Below are 17,638 nucleotides of genomic sequence, written 5' to 3' on the forward strand. Positions count from 1 at the left end.
CTGCAAGAGAGCCCGAAAACTTGTTTATCCATTCATTATTCATTCTTATGACTAGTATATACATTAAATCATTCATCGGCCAGGCATTCATCAATTCATTCTTTCCATCCGTTCTTGAAAAAGGGCAGAATATTTGTTCTGCATATTACTTCATTGTTTCAATGCTTAAGCCGTCTATTTTGAATAAAAAAACTACATTAACTTTCGTGGTATAATCAATAATATGTTTAAAAAGTTTCACAAATTCTCAAGATTCCAACCTGTCAGACTTTGGAAATCCACAAATTACTGTCCAGAAAATCTTTTATTTCCAATATTTTGCTTTATAATATTTCTTACACGAGAAAGTATGAAAATCTAAAATTTCAAACAGAAACTCAGAAATTTAGAACATTTGAAACTAGCATTTTGAAAAGGGAAATTTCTTCGAGCAAATGAATATTTACAATTCAAACCAAAAAAGTGAATAAACCCAAAATTGAAAATGTGTTAAGGGGACTAAAGACGTAATTTCAAGTAATTTCTAATTAGTAAATTCATTTCTCTATTTTATCTACAGAAACGATTAAGTGAATTGGCAGAATTAAAAAATTTTCAAGCCAGTAAAGCACATATATCTTTTGCATTTGCATGTCCCCCAGTAATTAGATAGTCTCTTTTAGCCAAAAGAATTCTTTAAATAAATTTAATTTAATTTTCAGAGAAAGCTTGGCTGAGGTTGAAGCACGAATATCTGAAGATCGAGCGAAGAAGAAGGAAATAGAGAGGAAGAGAGCTGAAGGAGAGGTAAATACGATATATATATTTATATATATATATATATATATATATATGTGTGTTTGAACTGATAAATCTGGTTTAATCTGGAAATATCTAGAGCTTGAAATGTTTGAAGGGGGAGTTCATGAATAATAAAAGGTGCAGGAGGTGTAGTGCAGTGCAATAATAACCATAACGTAATTTTGCATAGCTGAAACTATTCGAATTTCCGAATAATTTGATCAAATTTAAGAATAGAATATTAGGGATATCAAACAAAGTGTTTGGAAAAATTATATTGAGAGAATTAAAAATATAAATAATCTCTTATATTTAAACACAATGTGCAACGTGCGTAATTTGAGAGTGCTTTCGGACATTCAATATTTTTATCAACAGAGAGAAGAAATATCAGTGTTGGAACTGTATACGGTGGTTGTACAGTCACATGTGATCAATGCGTTTCCGTTGAGTTTGCTGAAATAATCGAATACTCACACAAAATTTCATGAACACTCCCTTTAAAAATATAAACCAAACAACCTCTAAATATTTCAACTGGAAAATGTGTGTGTTTTGTTTTGTCCCTAGATGTTGGTTTCCTATGATTTATGTACAAAAGTCAATTGCAAGTTTTGGAATTCGCTTGATTAGAATTGATAAACTGCATATTTAATGTATACTGAATTATAATGTTTGCTTTCTAAAATTGCATCAAAGAAGGATAACGCCATTTTCGAAATGGAAACAAATTTGTTAATGAAGTTAGTATTATAGATTTTTCTTTGAACGTTATCTTTGCTTTTAAAACTAATTCAGTTCATTGTCTTGTATTTGATACTGATTTAAAACAATTTGTTTTGCCTTTTTTGATATATAATTTACCGCAAAATTGGATTATCACAAGGTATCTTCACAATTTTGTCAATTTACCACAAGAATCGCTGACCACTGCACTAGATCGTTTAACACAGGGTTGATTAACAAAAGAATTTGGTTTACAACAAGGATGGTTTACCATAAGAAAGTTTTGATAAAAGAATCGTTTACCGATAGGATTACTACAAGAAAAAATTACACACGAACTGCACAAGAGTGGTTAACCACAAGATTGGTTAACCACAAGAAAGGTTAACCACAATAATGGTTTACCACAAGAATGGTTTACCAGAAGAAAGGTTAACCACAATAATGGTTTACCACAAGAAAGGTTAACCACAATAATGGTTTACCACAAGAATGGTTTACCAGAAGAAAGGTTAACCACAATAATGGTTTACCACAAGAAAGGTTAACCACAATAATGGTTTGCCACAAGAATGGTTGACCAAAATGATTATCACAATAACGGTTTACAACAAGTTTGGTTTACTATAAGAAGGGTTTTCTACAAGAATAGTTTACCACAAGGTTGGTTTACAACAAGGGTGGTTTACCACAAGGTTGATTTACCACAAGGTTGGTTTACAACAAGGTTGGTTTACCACAATGTTGGTTTACAACAAGAACGTTATTTTACCACAAGAATAATTTACCATAAGAAAGGTTTACCACAAGAATCGTTTACCGATAGGTTTACCGCAAGAACAGTTTACCACAATGTTGTTTTACTACAAGAACGTTTAATTACAACAAGAATGATTTACAAATAGGTTTACCACAAAAACGTTTTTAACAACAAGAATTATTTACAACAATGGATGGGTCAATTTTTTTAAAAAATGTAGGTTTATCCTGTAAAGTTTATTGAATTCTAAAATCTAATGAATTGTTAAAGTTTGAAGGACTAGGGTTTAAAGGGGAACTTTACAGTTTAGAAAATACCGTATATTACATCAGGAAAAGGTATGAATTGGATAAAACCAAATTAGAATTAAGAAATCTAAACTTTTTTACACTTAAGCATCAGCAACTACAAATATTCTGTATAAAGTTATATTTGATATCAACTTTGAAATCTTATTTACAATATTTACAAGTTTGGAAAATGAAGTTTGCTTGAATTCGTTCATATATTCCTTCAAACAAAACACTTGATTTGAGGTTGTCTATTTATCCAAAGCATATTTTTGAAACGCCTTCTTTAAAATAAAGTTAATCCATACCATATTTAGAAATGATACATTTCATATAAACATATCTAATCTAAATATAAATTACCCTACGTGTAAAAAGATAAAAGCAAATTTCTGAAAAAAGCAGATTTTTTACTTTAACAATTTTTTCAGAAGTATCTTAGTCTTTATGAAAAATATTTTAGGCGAAGGCAACTTTTCCCAAACATATTTGGAAGAGAAGAGGTCAAAAAGATGTAAGAAACAGTATATAACTTTATCTAAATATATATATATATATATTTATATACTAATCTATATTTAACGGGCTTATTTACTTAACTCTGTAATAGCTATTGCATGCATGTAGTAAGATGTTTTATCAATTTTATGTTTTTACTTATTTAAAGATTTTATCAACCTAAAATAAAAAAACACGCTGTTAAAGGGACTGATAACGTAATTTTATGTGACCCAAACTTTAGAGAGTTGTATACCTGATTTGCAAAAATAGTTGGTATCTATCTGAACAACAATAAGGAGGATATCTTTGTTTTTCTATCTTATAAAGTGATAAATTCTTTCAATTTCTGGTTGAGTAACGTTTAATTAAGCATGTAACTAATTGGTCGAAATTACATTAACAGTCCTTTTTAGGTAATTTCAGGGTGCAGTTAATATTGCACAATGTTGTGCTTCCACTTATGTTTAAAATCAATTTATTGCCATAATTTTCAATAAGATATGAAAATGTATTAACATAACGATTATCAATGTTGGAAAAATATGTAGTCTTTAAATAAGGAATAAAGAATAGATGCCACCGATAACTCGAGTTATTGGTAATATTTTGGAAAAAAAATTATAAAACAAGATCTCATCGCGAAAATAGTTTTAAATTATTCTTTTTTATTTTAGAATGGTTTGCGTAATTTAACAAAATTTTAAAAATATTCTTTTTCGTATCTAATGGTTGGGCGTTTTTTATTTTTAAACAAATAGGATTTTCTGGCTTTCACGGCGCCAAAAAAAAAAATATAGAAAGTTTACAAAAATTATATTCTCTAAAAGTTTACTTATGCAAAATGTTTACTCTGACAGAAGAGATACGCTGCATTAAAACACGATAATAGTTCGCTGACGAATTACTGTTTTTGTTTCGTTTAGGCTGAAATCTTCTATAAGAGTAAAAATAGAGCATAGTTTTTTTAAAAATATTATTTATGGTTCAACGTACAACTCTTTTTTTGTTGGCAAGCACTCCCTTTAAGATTTGTAGATTACCATATGAATATATAATCTAATAAGAGCTGAATAATGCAATTCCTTTGGTTAAGATTTAATCAAAGTTTCGCAATAACTAAATCTATTTAGAAATATTTAAGTATTTGCTAATTTGTTAAAATTGAAGTAAAATTAACTCGTTTTCAGTTTTTTTTTATTGTCAAAGATAAAAAATACTGAACTGTTGGATCTGTAAAATGTATTTAACCATCTGACTAAAATGTAGAATTCGTGAATTAAATCTCTCTTCCTCTCAATCAATTGTATAATCGCATGACATTTTCTTTAATTTTCTAAAGTTCACTGTTATCCAGAAACTTAAGGTAGGATATATATATTCTGCAAGTAGATTTGTACTTTAAACCAAGAAAAATATACAATGGAGCCTCATATCTCTGGTTACAAAATAGGAGGAATGTAAACAAACTCCGTGCTCCTCAGTTTTGTTTATGTTTCTCCCAGAAACTTTATTACAAATATTTTTTAAACAAAAATGGGGAGTTCATGATGTATCTTTCTTGCTTACATTTATATTTCAGTATTTAGGTATCTTTGGACGCACAGTACAGTACAGTACAGTACAGTACAGTACAGTACAGTACAGTACAGTACAGTACAGTACAGTACAGTACAGTACAGTACAGTACAGTATTTAGTTTCTAGTTTTATTAATAAGTTTGAAGGTGAAGTAATCTGTATTACAGTATGGTGCCAGAAGCCACAATGCAACTTTTGAAAAATGAACAAATCTTAGAAAATCATTTTTTTACAATTCCTGATAGCAGACGATACTTTAAAATAGAGAATTCTGTTCTCATCTTTATATTCAATCCTATCCTGAATCATTACAGGGTTTACTTTTATTTAAGCAATAAGATTATTTCTAGTGATTAGATATATTTTTAGCCTTTAACAAGTGTGGGGCATCGCTATTTGGAATATTTGTATGTTTTTAAGGTTTTTAGAGGCCCCACAATTATCTGGGGTGTGTAAACTGATGGTATTTAATCCCTGTTTTGCGTATATAATGAGGTCCCTCATGCCTTGACACGGTGTGATGGTATTTAATCCCTGTTTTGCGTATATAATGAGGTCCCTCATGCCTTGACAAGGTGTGATGATATTTAATCCCTGTTTTGCGTATATAATGAGGTCCCTCATGCCTTGACACGGTGTGATGATATTTAATCCCTGTTTTGCGTATATAATGAGGTCCCTCATGCCTTGACCCGGTGTGATGATATTTAATCCCTGTTTTGCGTATATATTGAGGTCCCTCATGCCTTGACCCGGTATGATGATATTTAATCCCTGTGTTGCGTATATAATGAGGTCCCTCATGCCTAGGCTCGGTATGATGATGAGGATGATGATGATGGACCAGCAGCAGATCCTCAACTTGAGGCAGGGATGCCTCTACCTATCAGGTTATAAACATTTTCTTTGGAATTTACGAAATCTTGAACATTTTTAAAGAATTTAGGAACAACATATCAAGGATTTTTCACCAAATTTTTTAGCTAAACCGAACCCAGTGCTTTTGCTACAGATGCATAAAAACTAGAATTTTTTTTTTTTTAATAATTTTGGTCGTTCTAGATTTTGTTGTTTGTACTCATACATGTTACACCTCGTCACATTAAACCATATTTTCCAAGCAAATATGATGGAAATATCCTTTTTTTTCTATCAGAAATAGATCATTTTCGATTGAGATTTCATTCTTGAATTGACTTATGGATTTATGCAGCTAGCTAACTCAGAAAGGGAAGGGAATTGCCTGAATTTATCAAGAAAAAAACTCTGATAAAAACTTGAATCGTGAATAAACCCTTTAAAAAAAGAAATAAAAAATTTTCGGAAATCAAATTAAATAATTTGTTTTCAGGTGAAAGTATATTGGAATTGAGTCTTCTTCTAATCTCTATATCTTTGCAACCTAATATTTCAAACTTATTTTATTTGATCTAACAGAATTCATAATATAAAACGTCAAAGGTCTACGACATTGGGTTGCAAGGTATATTCATTTTCTTTAGATAGTATAAACTAGAAATCAATATTTATTTCGTATAAAATATATTATATATTATATCTCTTGTTTATTTTATTGATATAAGCCTAGAAAAGGAATAAGATTGATGAGACGATATTGCATAATGCATACGTAGTGTCATCTTATTATTGATCAAATTCAATTATCTTTAGGATATTCTGCAACCCAGGTTATTTATATTTATATATATATATATATAAAACATCCGTTTAACCATGTTTAATAACTAAAGGGGGAGTCAATCATTTCATAGACGACCTATAATTATTTTCCAATTTTCAACAATTTTTCCAAGATTTTTCCAAGACTAAAATAATGGTTATTTTGTCAGCTAAGCGTTTTAAGATTTGATTCTCTTTGAAATTTTAACAAGGTGTATTTATACATATGTCATGCTTATAAGGTTCGTGTTTAGATAAAGATTAGATTTGTATATTTTAACATGTCAATCATACTCCGGGACCCATTGAACAATGGACAATTCTAATCTACTCTGTTCATCTCTCATTCCTGTCTCCAGCACATCATGATCCTATCTCACGAGAATCTACTAGAATTCCATCAGTATTGAGAATTTATTTTATTTCTATTCATGGTTTTACCCTGTAGTTTGTTTCATTGTTCGAATTTTCAAACGGACAAACTTGCCACAAACTCTGATGTTCTAACCCCCCATATCTTTGCAACCCAATTATGTTCTAACCCCCTATATCTTCGCATCCCAACCCAATGCCACTTTTAATAGTTAGAACTATGAATTCTCTTAGATCAAATAATCTGAGTTGAAATTTGGAACCCTTTAAAACCTTTAAAACCTTTAAACCCTCTGTCTAGGCAAAAATTATTAAGTCATCGTTAATTTGTTGTCTGAAAATTGTCAATTATCAATGCAGTTTAGTTCGTTGTAAAAAAGGATTTGCGGATTAATGCAGTTCTAGAGACAATGAAGTAAAATGGAAAAACAGAAAAACTATGATATATCTCTCTTTGTTAATCAATAAACGTAAAGGTACTGGTAAATTAAAATTAAACTTGGGGTCGTTTGTAAAAAATCTCTTAAAATTTTTTTCCCAACAGTCTCGTTGTGTTACTTTAAAGTCTCATAATGTTTTCAACAAATCTTTCTAGTTTATTTAGTATATATTCATATTCTGGTGCAGCATTGCAAGGATTATTGATGAGTCAAAAACTCCGTTTTTAAATCGAAATCTCAGAAGAAGAAAGAGTTTTTTACTGTTCAGATATTCTCAAATATCAGCGCTGAAATGTTAATACGAAAATTTAATATCGTAATTTGTTATGATTAATTTTATTAGTTGTAAAGTATTAAAATTTCAAAATATATATTTAACAATAATTATTTAGAAACTTATATAATTTAGATAAATGATGGAAAGTAAAAAAAATTTACATTTTTCAATTTTTTTTTTAGGTTGGCAGCTGAATTTCCGGCAGAGCTCACAGCTATACCACTTGATGATATCGACCCATATTACCAGAATAAAAAGGTTTATTATTAATAAACATTATATTTTTATCATCTACGATCTCCATACTGCAGGCCTGGGTGATTAAAATGCATTACTATAAACCAGAGATAAAATAACAATTTGACGTCACAAAAGTTTCCTGGTTAAGATATTAAAGTTTCCTTTTTTAGCTAAAAGTCGATGATTTCAATCAGTGGTTTTTAAAAAATAATAGCTTCCGTACTAATGCAGCAGAGACAAAAAAGAAATTACCAAATTCAACAGTTTATAGAGATAGAAATCAGCTAAATCATACCAATTGGTGCACAAAGGAATTGAGTCTTTGCCTCAGATTTTGTCTCAAATTTTGCCTCAGATTGAGTCTTTGCCTCAAATTTTCTAATCCCCATATCCTAGCAGCCCAATGTTGTTTACCATAGATATTTTAAACTTTGAATTTTGTTAGATAAAATAATCTAAGTTTAAAATGACACCACATCAGGTTACAAAGATATAAGCTTTAAAAGGTTTGATTGTGTGGCAAAGACTCATGTTCCTTTTAATGTATTCATGACCCTTCTCCTCCTCTTCTTCGTCCCTTTTCTTCCAACACGAAACTTGGTGTTAAATACATCATAATCATGAATCATGAAATTAAGAAAATGTAAACAATATACTAGGAAGAACTATACTGTATGTATAGAATACATACGAAATCGTTTACGATGTACCAAGAATACTCGTTTAAAGGATGCCTTTGCGAAAAATGAAAGGGGGTAAAAGCTGACTCCGAATTTCCTAATCATAAACGCTAAAGATCATTTCGATACAGATTCAATTCGAATTCAGCCAATCCCTTTCATTTCTCGCGAACACTCCCTTGAAAATCCTCAGTTTTAATCTCATCTCATACTTTCTGGATCCCCTTGTATGTAATAATGTAATGACTGAACCAGAAAGAAGATTTTCTGATTTCTATGAAATATTGAGACACTTCCTGGTCTTCCAAATACTGGTTACAGACCTCTGCCAAATTGGTGTATTTATTTTTACGCCATTTCACATCTCTTCCCCATAGGGAACATACTGTAATAATGTACTCTACTGCATATATAATTTGTGAACATTTACATGATTTGTACACTTTGAACTCCCTTTCAGGCTGAAAGGGACTGAAAAAATTCATACTGAGAGATTCTTTAAATTCCCCTCTAATATATATTCTATTCTCTATGGCTTCAACCTATCTTTATAACCATGTTATTTTTATTTATAAATACTCCCCCTCCCTTTCTGTGTGTATAAAGTGGATGCAATAAATACTCCCGTTCCCTTTCTGTTTGAATAAAGAGTATGCAATAAATACTCCCCCTCCCTTTCTGTTTGAATAAAGAGTATGCAATAAATACTCCCCCTCCCTTTCTGTGTGTTTAAAGTGGATGTAATAAATACTCCCCCTCCCTTACCGTGTGTATAAAGTGGATGTAATACATACTCCCCCTCCCCATCAGTGTAAATAAAGTGGATGCAATAAATGCTCCCCCTCCCTTTCTGTGTGTTTAAAGTGGATGCAATAAGTACTCCCCCTCCCTTTCTGTGTGTATAAAGTGTATTTATAAAGTGGATGCTGCAATAAAGTGTTTTTTAGACTTTCATCGTGGTCAGCAAAGGGAAGGATATCTTCAGATATTCGGCAGAAGATTCCATGTGGTTCCTTTCTCCTTTCTCTCCAGTTAGAAGGTATTTTCATTTCTTCTTTCTCTCCAGTTAGAAGATATTTTTCTTTCTCCTTTCTCTCCAGTTAGAAGGTATTTTCCTTTCCTCTTTCTCTCTAGTTAGGAGATATTTTCCTTTCTCCTTTCTCTCCAGTTAGCAGGTATTTTCCTTTCGTTTTTCTCTCCAGTTATAAGGTAGGTTCCTTTCTTCCTTCTCTCCAGTTAGAAGGTAGGTTCAGTTCCTTTTCTCAGCAGTTAGAAGGTAGATTCTTTTCTCATTTCTCTCCAGTTAGAAGGTAGGTTCTTTGCTTATTTTTCTCCAGTTTATAGAAAAGTTTCTTTCTCATCTCGAGTTAGAAGGTAGGTTCCTTTCTTCTTTCTCTCCAGTTAGTATTTCTCCAGTTAGAAGGTAGGTTCTTTTCTCCTTTCTCTTCAATTTGAAGGTAGGTTCCTTTTCCCTTTCTCTCCAGTTAGAAGGTAAGTTCCTTTTACTTTTATCTTCAGTTATAAGATTCATTTCTCCTTTATCTTCGGTTAGAAGCTATGTTCCTTTCTCCTTTCTCTCCAGTTAGTATTTCTCCAGTTAGAAGGTAGGTTACTTTCTCATTTCACTCCAGTTAGAAGGAAGGTTCCTTTCTCCTTTCTCTCAAGTTAGAATGTAGGTTTCTTTCACCTTTCTCTCCAATTAAAAGGTAGGTTCCATTCTCCTTTCTTTCCAGTTAGAAGGTATATTCTTTTCTTATTTCTCTCCAGTTAGAAGGTAGGTTCCTTTCACCTTTCTCTTCATGTATAATGTAGGTTCCTTTCTCCTATCTCTCCTGTTAGAGGGTAGGTTCCTTTTCCTTTTTCCACAGATAGAATAAAGGTTCATTTTCCTTTTTTTCCAGATAGAAGGTAGGTTCCTTTCTCCTTACTTTCCAGTTGGAAGGTAGGTTCCTTTCTCATTACTTTCCAGTTAGAAGGTATTTTCCTTTCTCTTTACTTTCCAATTAGAATGTAGGTTCCTTTCTCCTTACTTTCCAGTTAGAAGGTATTTTCCTTTCTCCTTACTTTCAAGTTAGAAGGTATTTTCCTTTCTCATTACTTTCCAGTTAGAATGTAGGTTCCTCTCTACTTCTTTTCATTGAGAAGTTTTTAACAATTTATTTTATCCAGTAAAAAATGGTTTTCTTTTTCATCCCTTCAATCAGTGTGAAAGCTAAGATATTTATGTATTTTCTGCCTGTAAATATTTTTACCATTCCTTTAATCTTGTTTCAGGGTTGCAATCCATATCATGGTTCATCCTCTCTTCTCCCTCATCATCATTGTAACCATCCTCGTCAATTGTATCATGATGATAATGACACCAAGTGAAAGGATAGAGTCCACAGAGTAAGTACCTTTTTAAAGGAACTGAGTTTTTGCCACAAACTAAAGATTTATAATTCCTATATCTTTACAACCTAATGGTTCAAACCTTTGATATTTCAAACTTAGATTATTTGATCTAACATAAATCATAGTTTGAAATATTAAAGGTCTACAATAATGTATTTAAAAGATATAGGGTTTAGAAAATCAGAGTTTGGGCAAAAAATCAATTCCTTTCTTTTAGTATTTTTTTCGTTAAAGGAAAATTTTGATTAAAACTAAAATAAAGAACACTGAATTAAAATTCCCGTTACAACATAAGAATGAAGAATAAAAGATCAAGTTTTTTGCACTTTGGCTAGCGGACTTTGTTCCTAATTCAAATCTCTAATATCCCAAGGTTATGGCATTTAAAATTAGGTCACCATTGATGGTCTAACAAAAAATCAATTTTCAAATTTCAATCTCTTAAAACGTTGGTAAAATATAGCTTTAAGGTATAGAATGTTCTGATCTTCTTTAACTTTTGAATATTAAAATTCTGACAATTCTAATTTTGTTTTCATATCATTATTATCTTAATGCAACAAATGATGGGGGGGGGGTAGAAGGATAAAGAGAACGACCAAGGGAACACGGAGAAGGCCAAAGAAATAAGCAGATAAAGTAGAATTGGTATGAGGAAAGGGTGGATGGAGGTAGAAGTATGAAGAAGGAAAGGAAGAAGGTAGAATGAATGGAACGGGGAAGGGGGAAGGGGAAAGAGTCAAGGGATTGAGTTAGAAGGATGGAGAAAGAAAGGGAGAAGGTAAAATGGACAGAAGGAGACCAGGGAGGGGGGGGAGTAGGTTTACGAAGGGAGAAAGAAAGGGAGAAGGTATATAAAGAAAGAGCGGGGGGAAAACTTTACATAATTTAACTATAAAAGTTTGAAGGAGAAAACTGAATATCTCACTGTTTTTACTCTCTCGTCCAAACTGTTTAAACTTTCTGTAGCAAGATGTGCATTTAATTTTACAGTGTTGAGACTTTTTTATTGCAGCTTATGGAAGTTTTACCTTTTTCAAGGGTAAAATTAAATTTCAAAGGAACTGAGTTCTGGACACAAACTCAAATTTTCACGTCCCTATATCTTTTAAACCTAATGGTGTACTTCTTTGATATGAACTACCAAAACACAAAAATCCCTCATCTAAATCTAAAGTAGGTAAAATGATTTTATACATTGTTTTTTAGGGTCATTTTCACAGCGATCTACACGTTTGAATCTGCGACGAAGGTTATGGGTCGAGGGTTCTGTATGGTAAAGTTCACATATCTCCGAGATGCTTGGAACTGGCTGGACTTTATTGTTATCAGTTTAGCGTAAGTATTTTAGAACATTTTGGGTGAAAATATTTAATTGTTTTTCCGTTAAAAAATTAGATCTTTTACAAAATTCTTCAATAAGAAACCTTTAAAAAACGTACATTAACATTGTTGGGGAAGAAATATATACGATTGTATACGATTATTATAATAGAAATTATTAGCAGAGAAGAGAAAATCCTCCATAATCTGGAAAACAAAATTAATCTGATGACTTCAAATAAAAAAAAGTTATTTAGATATTTGACAATGGGAATAGATCTTGGAAACCTGGCAGCTCTCAGAACATTTAGGGTTCTCAGAGCTCTAAAAACAGTTGCCATCATTCCAGGTAAGCATAGATTCTCAACAAAGGTTTTTTTTGAGAAGCGGAAAATGCCCGAAAAATAAATAAAGAAACAGATGTTTGAAGATAAACTTTGTGTTTGGATATTTTATAGACAAATGAAACATAAGTTGAAGATAAACAGTTGAACTGCTTGGGGAAAAAATGTTGTAAAGAGGTAAACCCCTCGAACAAAGATTTGAAAGATAGGAAATCAAAAGAAGTTGATGTTAACATTATTGTGAAATAATCTCACAGCGTACATGTGTCCTTTCTCACAAAACCGAGTTATTAAAGGGGCAGTCTGTGTAACTTTTAATGATCTCCCAATTAAAGGGGGAATACCCAATTCACTACGGTACCCTTAAAAACTCCTATCTGATTAATAATGTGAAAGTTGTTAAATTCCGACAGTTTCCTCCATCGTTTCGGAAGCAGAAATAAGCAAGTCACTTTATGGAGAAACCACGATTGAAAACAATCATTTTTCAAAGAGAAGATCTGGATAGCTCATGCATTTTTGATCAGATGAAACCTTTAAACGGTATCAGACGCGCCAGTATATAACTTGAAATTGCCTAAAGTATAAATGTTGAAATATTGGAATGGATAGAATTGCAACGTCTCTTGTCCTATCTGTGTGTTCTCCTTAAACTTTTATATATTTAAGATATTTCTCAAGGGTTCTACTTCTTGCTTTTATATTGGTGAATCGGTTTATCTACAATCTAGTTTATTCCACACTAAAACTGCGAGTTCGGATAAAGGGGGACCACAAAAGATGAGACGAGTTCGGATAAAGGGGGACCCACAAAAGATGAGACGACTGTAAGGAATTAGAATTGCCTGTTTCCATATATTTGGTTAGATTTCTCTGCAACTGTAAATATATGTTTCTTTCGTTGCTAAATCATAAAACATACTATTCGACCATGAGAGAATACTTAATTTAACATTAGAAACGTCATATTTAAAAGGATAATATCGCAACATCTAGTCACCCTGATCAGGTTTTAGGCTCAGATTATATTGACAGGACAAGAGTTATATTTGTATTTGATTAGAATTTTTGTGCATTTTGTCCTCATGCATAGATATTTGACTTAGTCCTGTTAACAAAATGTCTAAATCTTCTGTAAAATAGTCAAACAAGTTTAGTATAGTTACCTAAAGTGTGTTCGTATTTGTCAAATATAAATGTTTCTGTGTTGAGTGCTGGGATGATGAGAATTGAATTGAGAGAAGACCATAATCCCCAATTTTCCCCCGGTTTCACACATTAAACATTAAACAAACAATATTAAATTATTCTTCTGTACTCTCAACACTCTAAATTATAAACACAACAGAGTGCTTAACTTTTGTGTCTTCAATTTAGTCCTTAGCCACAGAATACCTCAAACCCGATGTCGTAGACCTTAAATATTTAAAATCATAAATTCTGTTAGATGATATATAATCTGAAAGGTCTACACTATCAGGTTGCAAAGATATAGGGATTAGACAGATTAATTTTGTGACTCAATTTCTTTATAGATATCCATTCAACATTGTTTCATTTTATTTCCTTACATTTCATTTCATTTTTAATTATGAATAAATTAGTTAGTCTCGTTCACTGAACACTAACTAAATTATCTTATTCAAGGACTGAAAACGATTGTCGGAGCTGTGATAGAATCCGTGAAGAACTTACGAGATGTGATCATTCTAACCCTCTTCGCTCTTTCCGTATTTGCTCTGTTAGGCTTACAGGTATTTCCCCCCAGCTTTTTTTTTGGTTTGATTGTCTTTTATTAGATTTAAATCAAAGTTTTTTTTACAATAAGAATCACTTGAAGTTGTGCGTACGATCCCTTTAATCTTTATCATTTAAGGGTTCTCTTTGTTTTCTTGTTTGTCTGGGGGATAGCGTGTAAACAACGTGATAAATCAAAATTTTATTAGAATTTTCTGATCATCAATCTTTTTACGCAATTCTAATTTTCTCTTTTTTTTCATCAGGGTTTTGAATTTTTAAATTCTTTTTTCCAAATTTTTGTAGTAATTTATTTTTTATTCTGGAAGTATTTGATTTTCTCTTTCTAACTCACTTTTACTTACAAATGAATCCTTCCTTCCCCAATCTGTCCCCCCTTTGACAAATCTCTATTTCAGGTTTAGTTGAATTTGAAATTAATCTCCTGGTCAAAGTTTGCAACTTTGTATATCGATTATTGTGTTCCAGGTTTATATGGGATTTCTCTCTCATAAATGCATCCGAACCTTCCCTGAAGATGGCTCTGGACCCGAGCTGACCCATGATAACTGGTTTGCATTCACGAACAACCGGTCAAACTGGTTTAAAGCTGAGGACGCTAAGAACTATCTTCTGTGTGGTAATATGAGCGGTGCTGGTGCCTGCCCGGACAATTATACTTGCCTTGAAGGGTTCGGTGAGAACCCTGACAATGATTTTACAAGCTTTGATACCTTTGGATGGGCTTTCCTTTGTGCCTTTAGACTAATGACCCAGGTAGGCAAACTAGATCAAAGTACGATTGAAAACTACTGTATTATTAAATTAAACGTAGTTACTAAAATGCTAAAAAAATTTCTTCTTTGATTTATTTCTATTCCTTTCTCCTTTTCTTTAATTTAATTGAAATTTAAGAGAAGATTTAAGTTTTTATTCAATTTTGAATGATTTATAATATTTTCACCAGTTTACACTGCAGCATTCACATTGGGAGGTTTCATATTATCAACATAATTCATAAGAAATCAGATAAAACAAGTAATCATGTTAAGTGTGCTCTAGAGTAATCACTATCTGCATTTAATCTGTATTATATTATCTGTGTAGGATTACTGCGAGGATCTGTTTCAGATGGTTCTATCTGCATTTAATCTGTATTATATTATCTGTGTAGGATTACTGCGAGGATCTATATCAGATGGTACTATCTGCATGTAATCTATATTATATTATCTGTGTAGGATTACAGGGAGGATCTATATCAGATGGTTTTATCTGCATGTAATCTGTATTATATTTCCTGTGTAGGATTACTGGGAGGATCTGTATCAGATGGTTATATCTGCATGTAATCTGTATTTTATTATCTGTGTTGGATAACTGGGAGGATCTGTATCAGATGGTACTATCTGCATGTAATCTGTCTTTTATTATCTGTGTAGGATTACTGGGAGGATCTATATCAGATGGTACTATCTGCATGTAATCTGTATTATATTATCTGTGTAGGATTACTGGGAGGATCTGTATCAGATGGTTCTACGAACTGCTGGACCCTGGCATATAATCTTTTTCCTTGTAATTATTTTCCTTGGTTCCTTCTACCTTGTCAACCTTATCCTAGCTATAGTAGCGATGAGCTACGATGAGCTGCAGAAGAAAGCTGAGGAGGAAGAGGAAGCAGCTCTTCTTGAAGAGGAAGCTCTAAGGGTAGGATATCAGACATCAGACATTGTATTAACACAAAAAACAGACACATTAAATACATATACATTATACATTACATTTTATATTAGATTATGAGTATACATATTTGACAAAGACACCAGAAATTACACAAAAATAATACAAGACAATTAAAAATTCAATTCATATGATACATCAGGATGACAGAGTTCTTACATTTGACACTAAACTCAGAATATCACACAAAATATTTTCTTTAAGAACTTTTTTTAATGCACTAATTATCCTTGTTTGAAAAATGTCAGAAAATCACACTAAAGTAGAGTTGAGAAGTTAAGAATAAGATTTAAATAATATTCATGACCTATTTTGAAATGAACTTTGATGCAAGGAGAATCCATAACATGGGTAGGTATAAAGTTTTGTTTTGGAAAAAAATACTTTCAGGTATTTTTTAGTGCTCTTTTGGAATAAGTCTGTATAACTGGGTTTTGTCCAAATTGAATTATTTGTGAAACATTGGAGACCAAGTGGATGTTTGTTATTAATATATGTAATTGGTTAATTATCTATCTTCTGGACCATGGGCTAGTTTGTAAACTGTTTCTTCCCAGTTGTATATAAAAATGTTTGATTGTTACATTATAGTTTTTTATCCTACCATATCTTAAACATTTTGAGTCAAACATATAATCTTATGAAGTTTTAAGCCAATCACAAACAAGCGTTGGTAGTAATAGATGATAATTAACCAATTACAGTCATAGTTATACTTCGATAAAAACCGGTACAACATATTACTAACATTCAAAGTTGTTTTTATTATTCTGAAATCATTCTGACCTGAGCGAATTTATTTACAGAGGGAGCAGGAGGAAAGGGTGAGTTTTGCAACTAACTGCATTTTTTCCCCCAATCTCGGGATTATTTGAATCTTTTAACCATTGATCCAGACTAGGACAATATTATAGATTTCACAATCCTTAACTTTCTTGCATTTATGATTTTTGACTCTTAACCTGATTGAGTTTAAACTGTATAGAGAAGATATTTAGTCTGCACCTTGAAGAGCTACTAGAGAACAGGGTTCGGAACACAGTTTCTTTAATGGAAAATCGAATTGTCAGAAAAAATTGTTTTAACTTTGTTTTCCGAGCCCAGTTTTAGCTCTGTAATTTTTCCTCAATTTTTCGGATCCAAACCTGATTAGATCTTTAAAACTATAAAATATTCTCCTGAGATTTTGATCCAAGATGCACTGTTAAAAAGTTGATATCTGGAGATTTACATCTAATGTTAATCTTCTTAGACCTAAATTCACTTTTAAAACTGTTAAATTATCTGATATTTTAATAAACTGCACACAACTCTAAATTCAGTGAGAATCAGAAAACAATAAGAATATCATAAAACTTTATAAAACTTTTATCAAAATACATTGATTGGAGTAGAGATTGTTTTCTTTTTAATGTCCTACATTTTTTATTTCATGCTTTATCATTGCAGCCAATAAAAGAGTGTCTTAAATAATTTCTGATTCCCACTGTAACCCAGGTCATCTTCTAGTAAACTCGTAGATTTAGTTTAGAGCTATCAGCAATAAAACATTTTTCAGTCTAGGCCGGTATCTGGTGACTCTGCAGCAGAGGAGATATAATAGTGTCATTTTCTTTTTACCTCTACTCTTGCATGTACCTGGAGAAACTGCATCTAGTCAAAGCTAGTTAACCTCTTAAACCTTCTCCTTCCTTGGGAGTTGGTTGATCTGGTTGTAAACCCCCCAAGATAATGAATTAAAATAGATTTTGCATTGATTTTATTCTAGTCTTCT

At 31.8% G+C, this 17,638-nt stretch overlaps 1 protein-coding gene across 18 annotated transcripts in view; it reads left to right on the forward strand.

Moving 5' to 3' along the window:
- Nucleotides 1–17,638, forward strand: part of LOC111705455 (sodium channel protein para) — an 85,969-nt gene that overhangs the window by 1,215 nt on the left and 67,116 nt on the right. For 13 of the 18 annotated variants that reach the window (XM_023478021.1, XM_023478045.1, XM_023478013.1 and 10 more), the window contains exons 3-13: nucleotides 702–786; nucleotides 5,445–5,524; nucleotides 7,586–7,661; nucleotides 9,271–9,362; nucleotides 10,598–10,711; nucleotides 11,927–12,055; nucleotides 12,298–12,389; nucleotides 14,032–14,138; nucleotides 14,611–14,898; nucleotides 15,631–15,831; nucleotides 16,671–16,688. In XM_023478021.1, the coding sequence (XP_023333789.1) occupies nucleotides 702–786; nucleotides 5,445–5,524; nucleotides 7,586–7,661; nucleotides 9,271–9,362; nucleotides 10,598–10,711; nucleotides 11,927–12,055; nucleotides 12,298–12,389; nucleotides 14,032–14,138; nucleotides 14,611–14,898; nucleotides 15,631–15,831; nucleotides 16,671–16,688 (1,282 nt within the window). Of the gene's footprint in view, nucleotides 1–701; nucleotides 787–5,444; nucleotides 5,525–7,585; nucleotides 7,662–9,270; nucleotides 9,363–9,800; nucleotides 9,815–10,293; nucleotides 10,300–10,597; nucleotides 10,712–11,926; nucleotides 12,056–12,297; nucleotides 12,390–14,031; nucleotides 14,139–14,610; nucleotides 14,899–15,630; nucleotides 15,832–16,670; nucleotides 16,689–17,638 lie in introns of those variants that run through there. The other 5 variants (XM_023478053.1, XM_023478133.1, XM_023478141.1 and 2 more) reach the window with 3 other exon arrangements.

The sequence above is a fragment of the Eurytemora carolleeae genome, unplaced genomic scaffold (genome assembly GCF_000591075.1).
Source record: "Eurytemora carolleeae unplaced genomic scaffold, Eaff_2.0 scaffold157, whole genome shotgun sequence".
Taxonomy (NCBI): Eukaryota; Metazoa; Arthropoda; class Copepoda; order Calanoida; family Temoridae; genus Eurytemora; species Eurytemora carolleeae.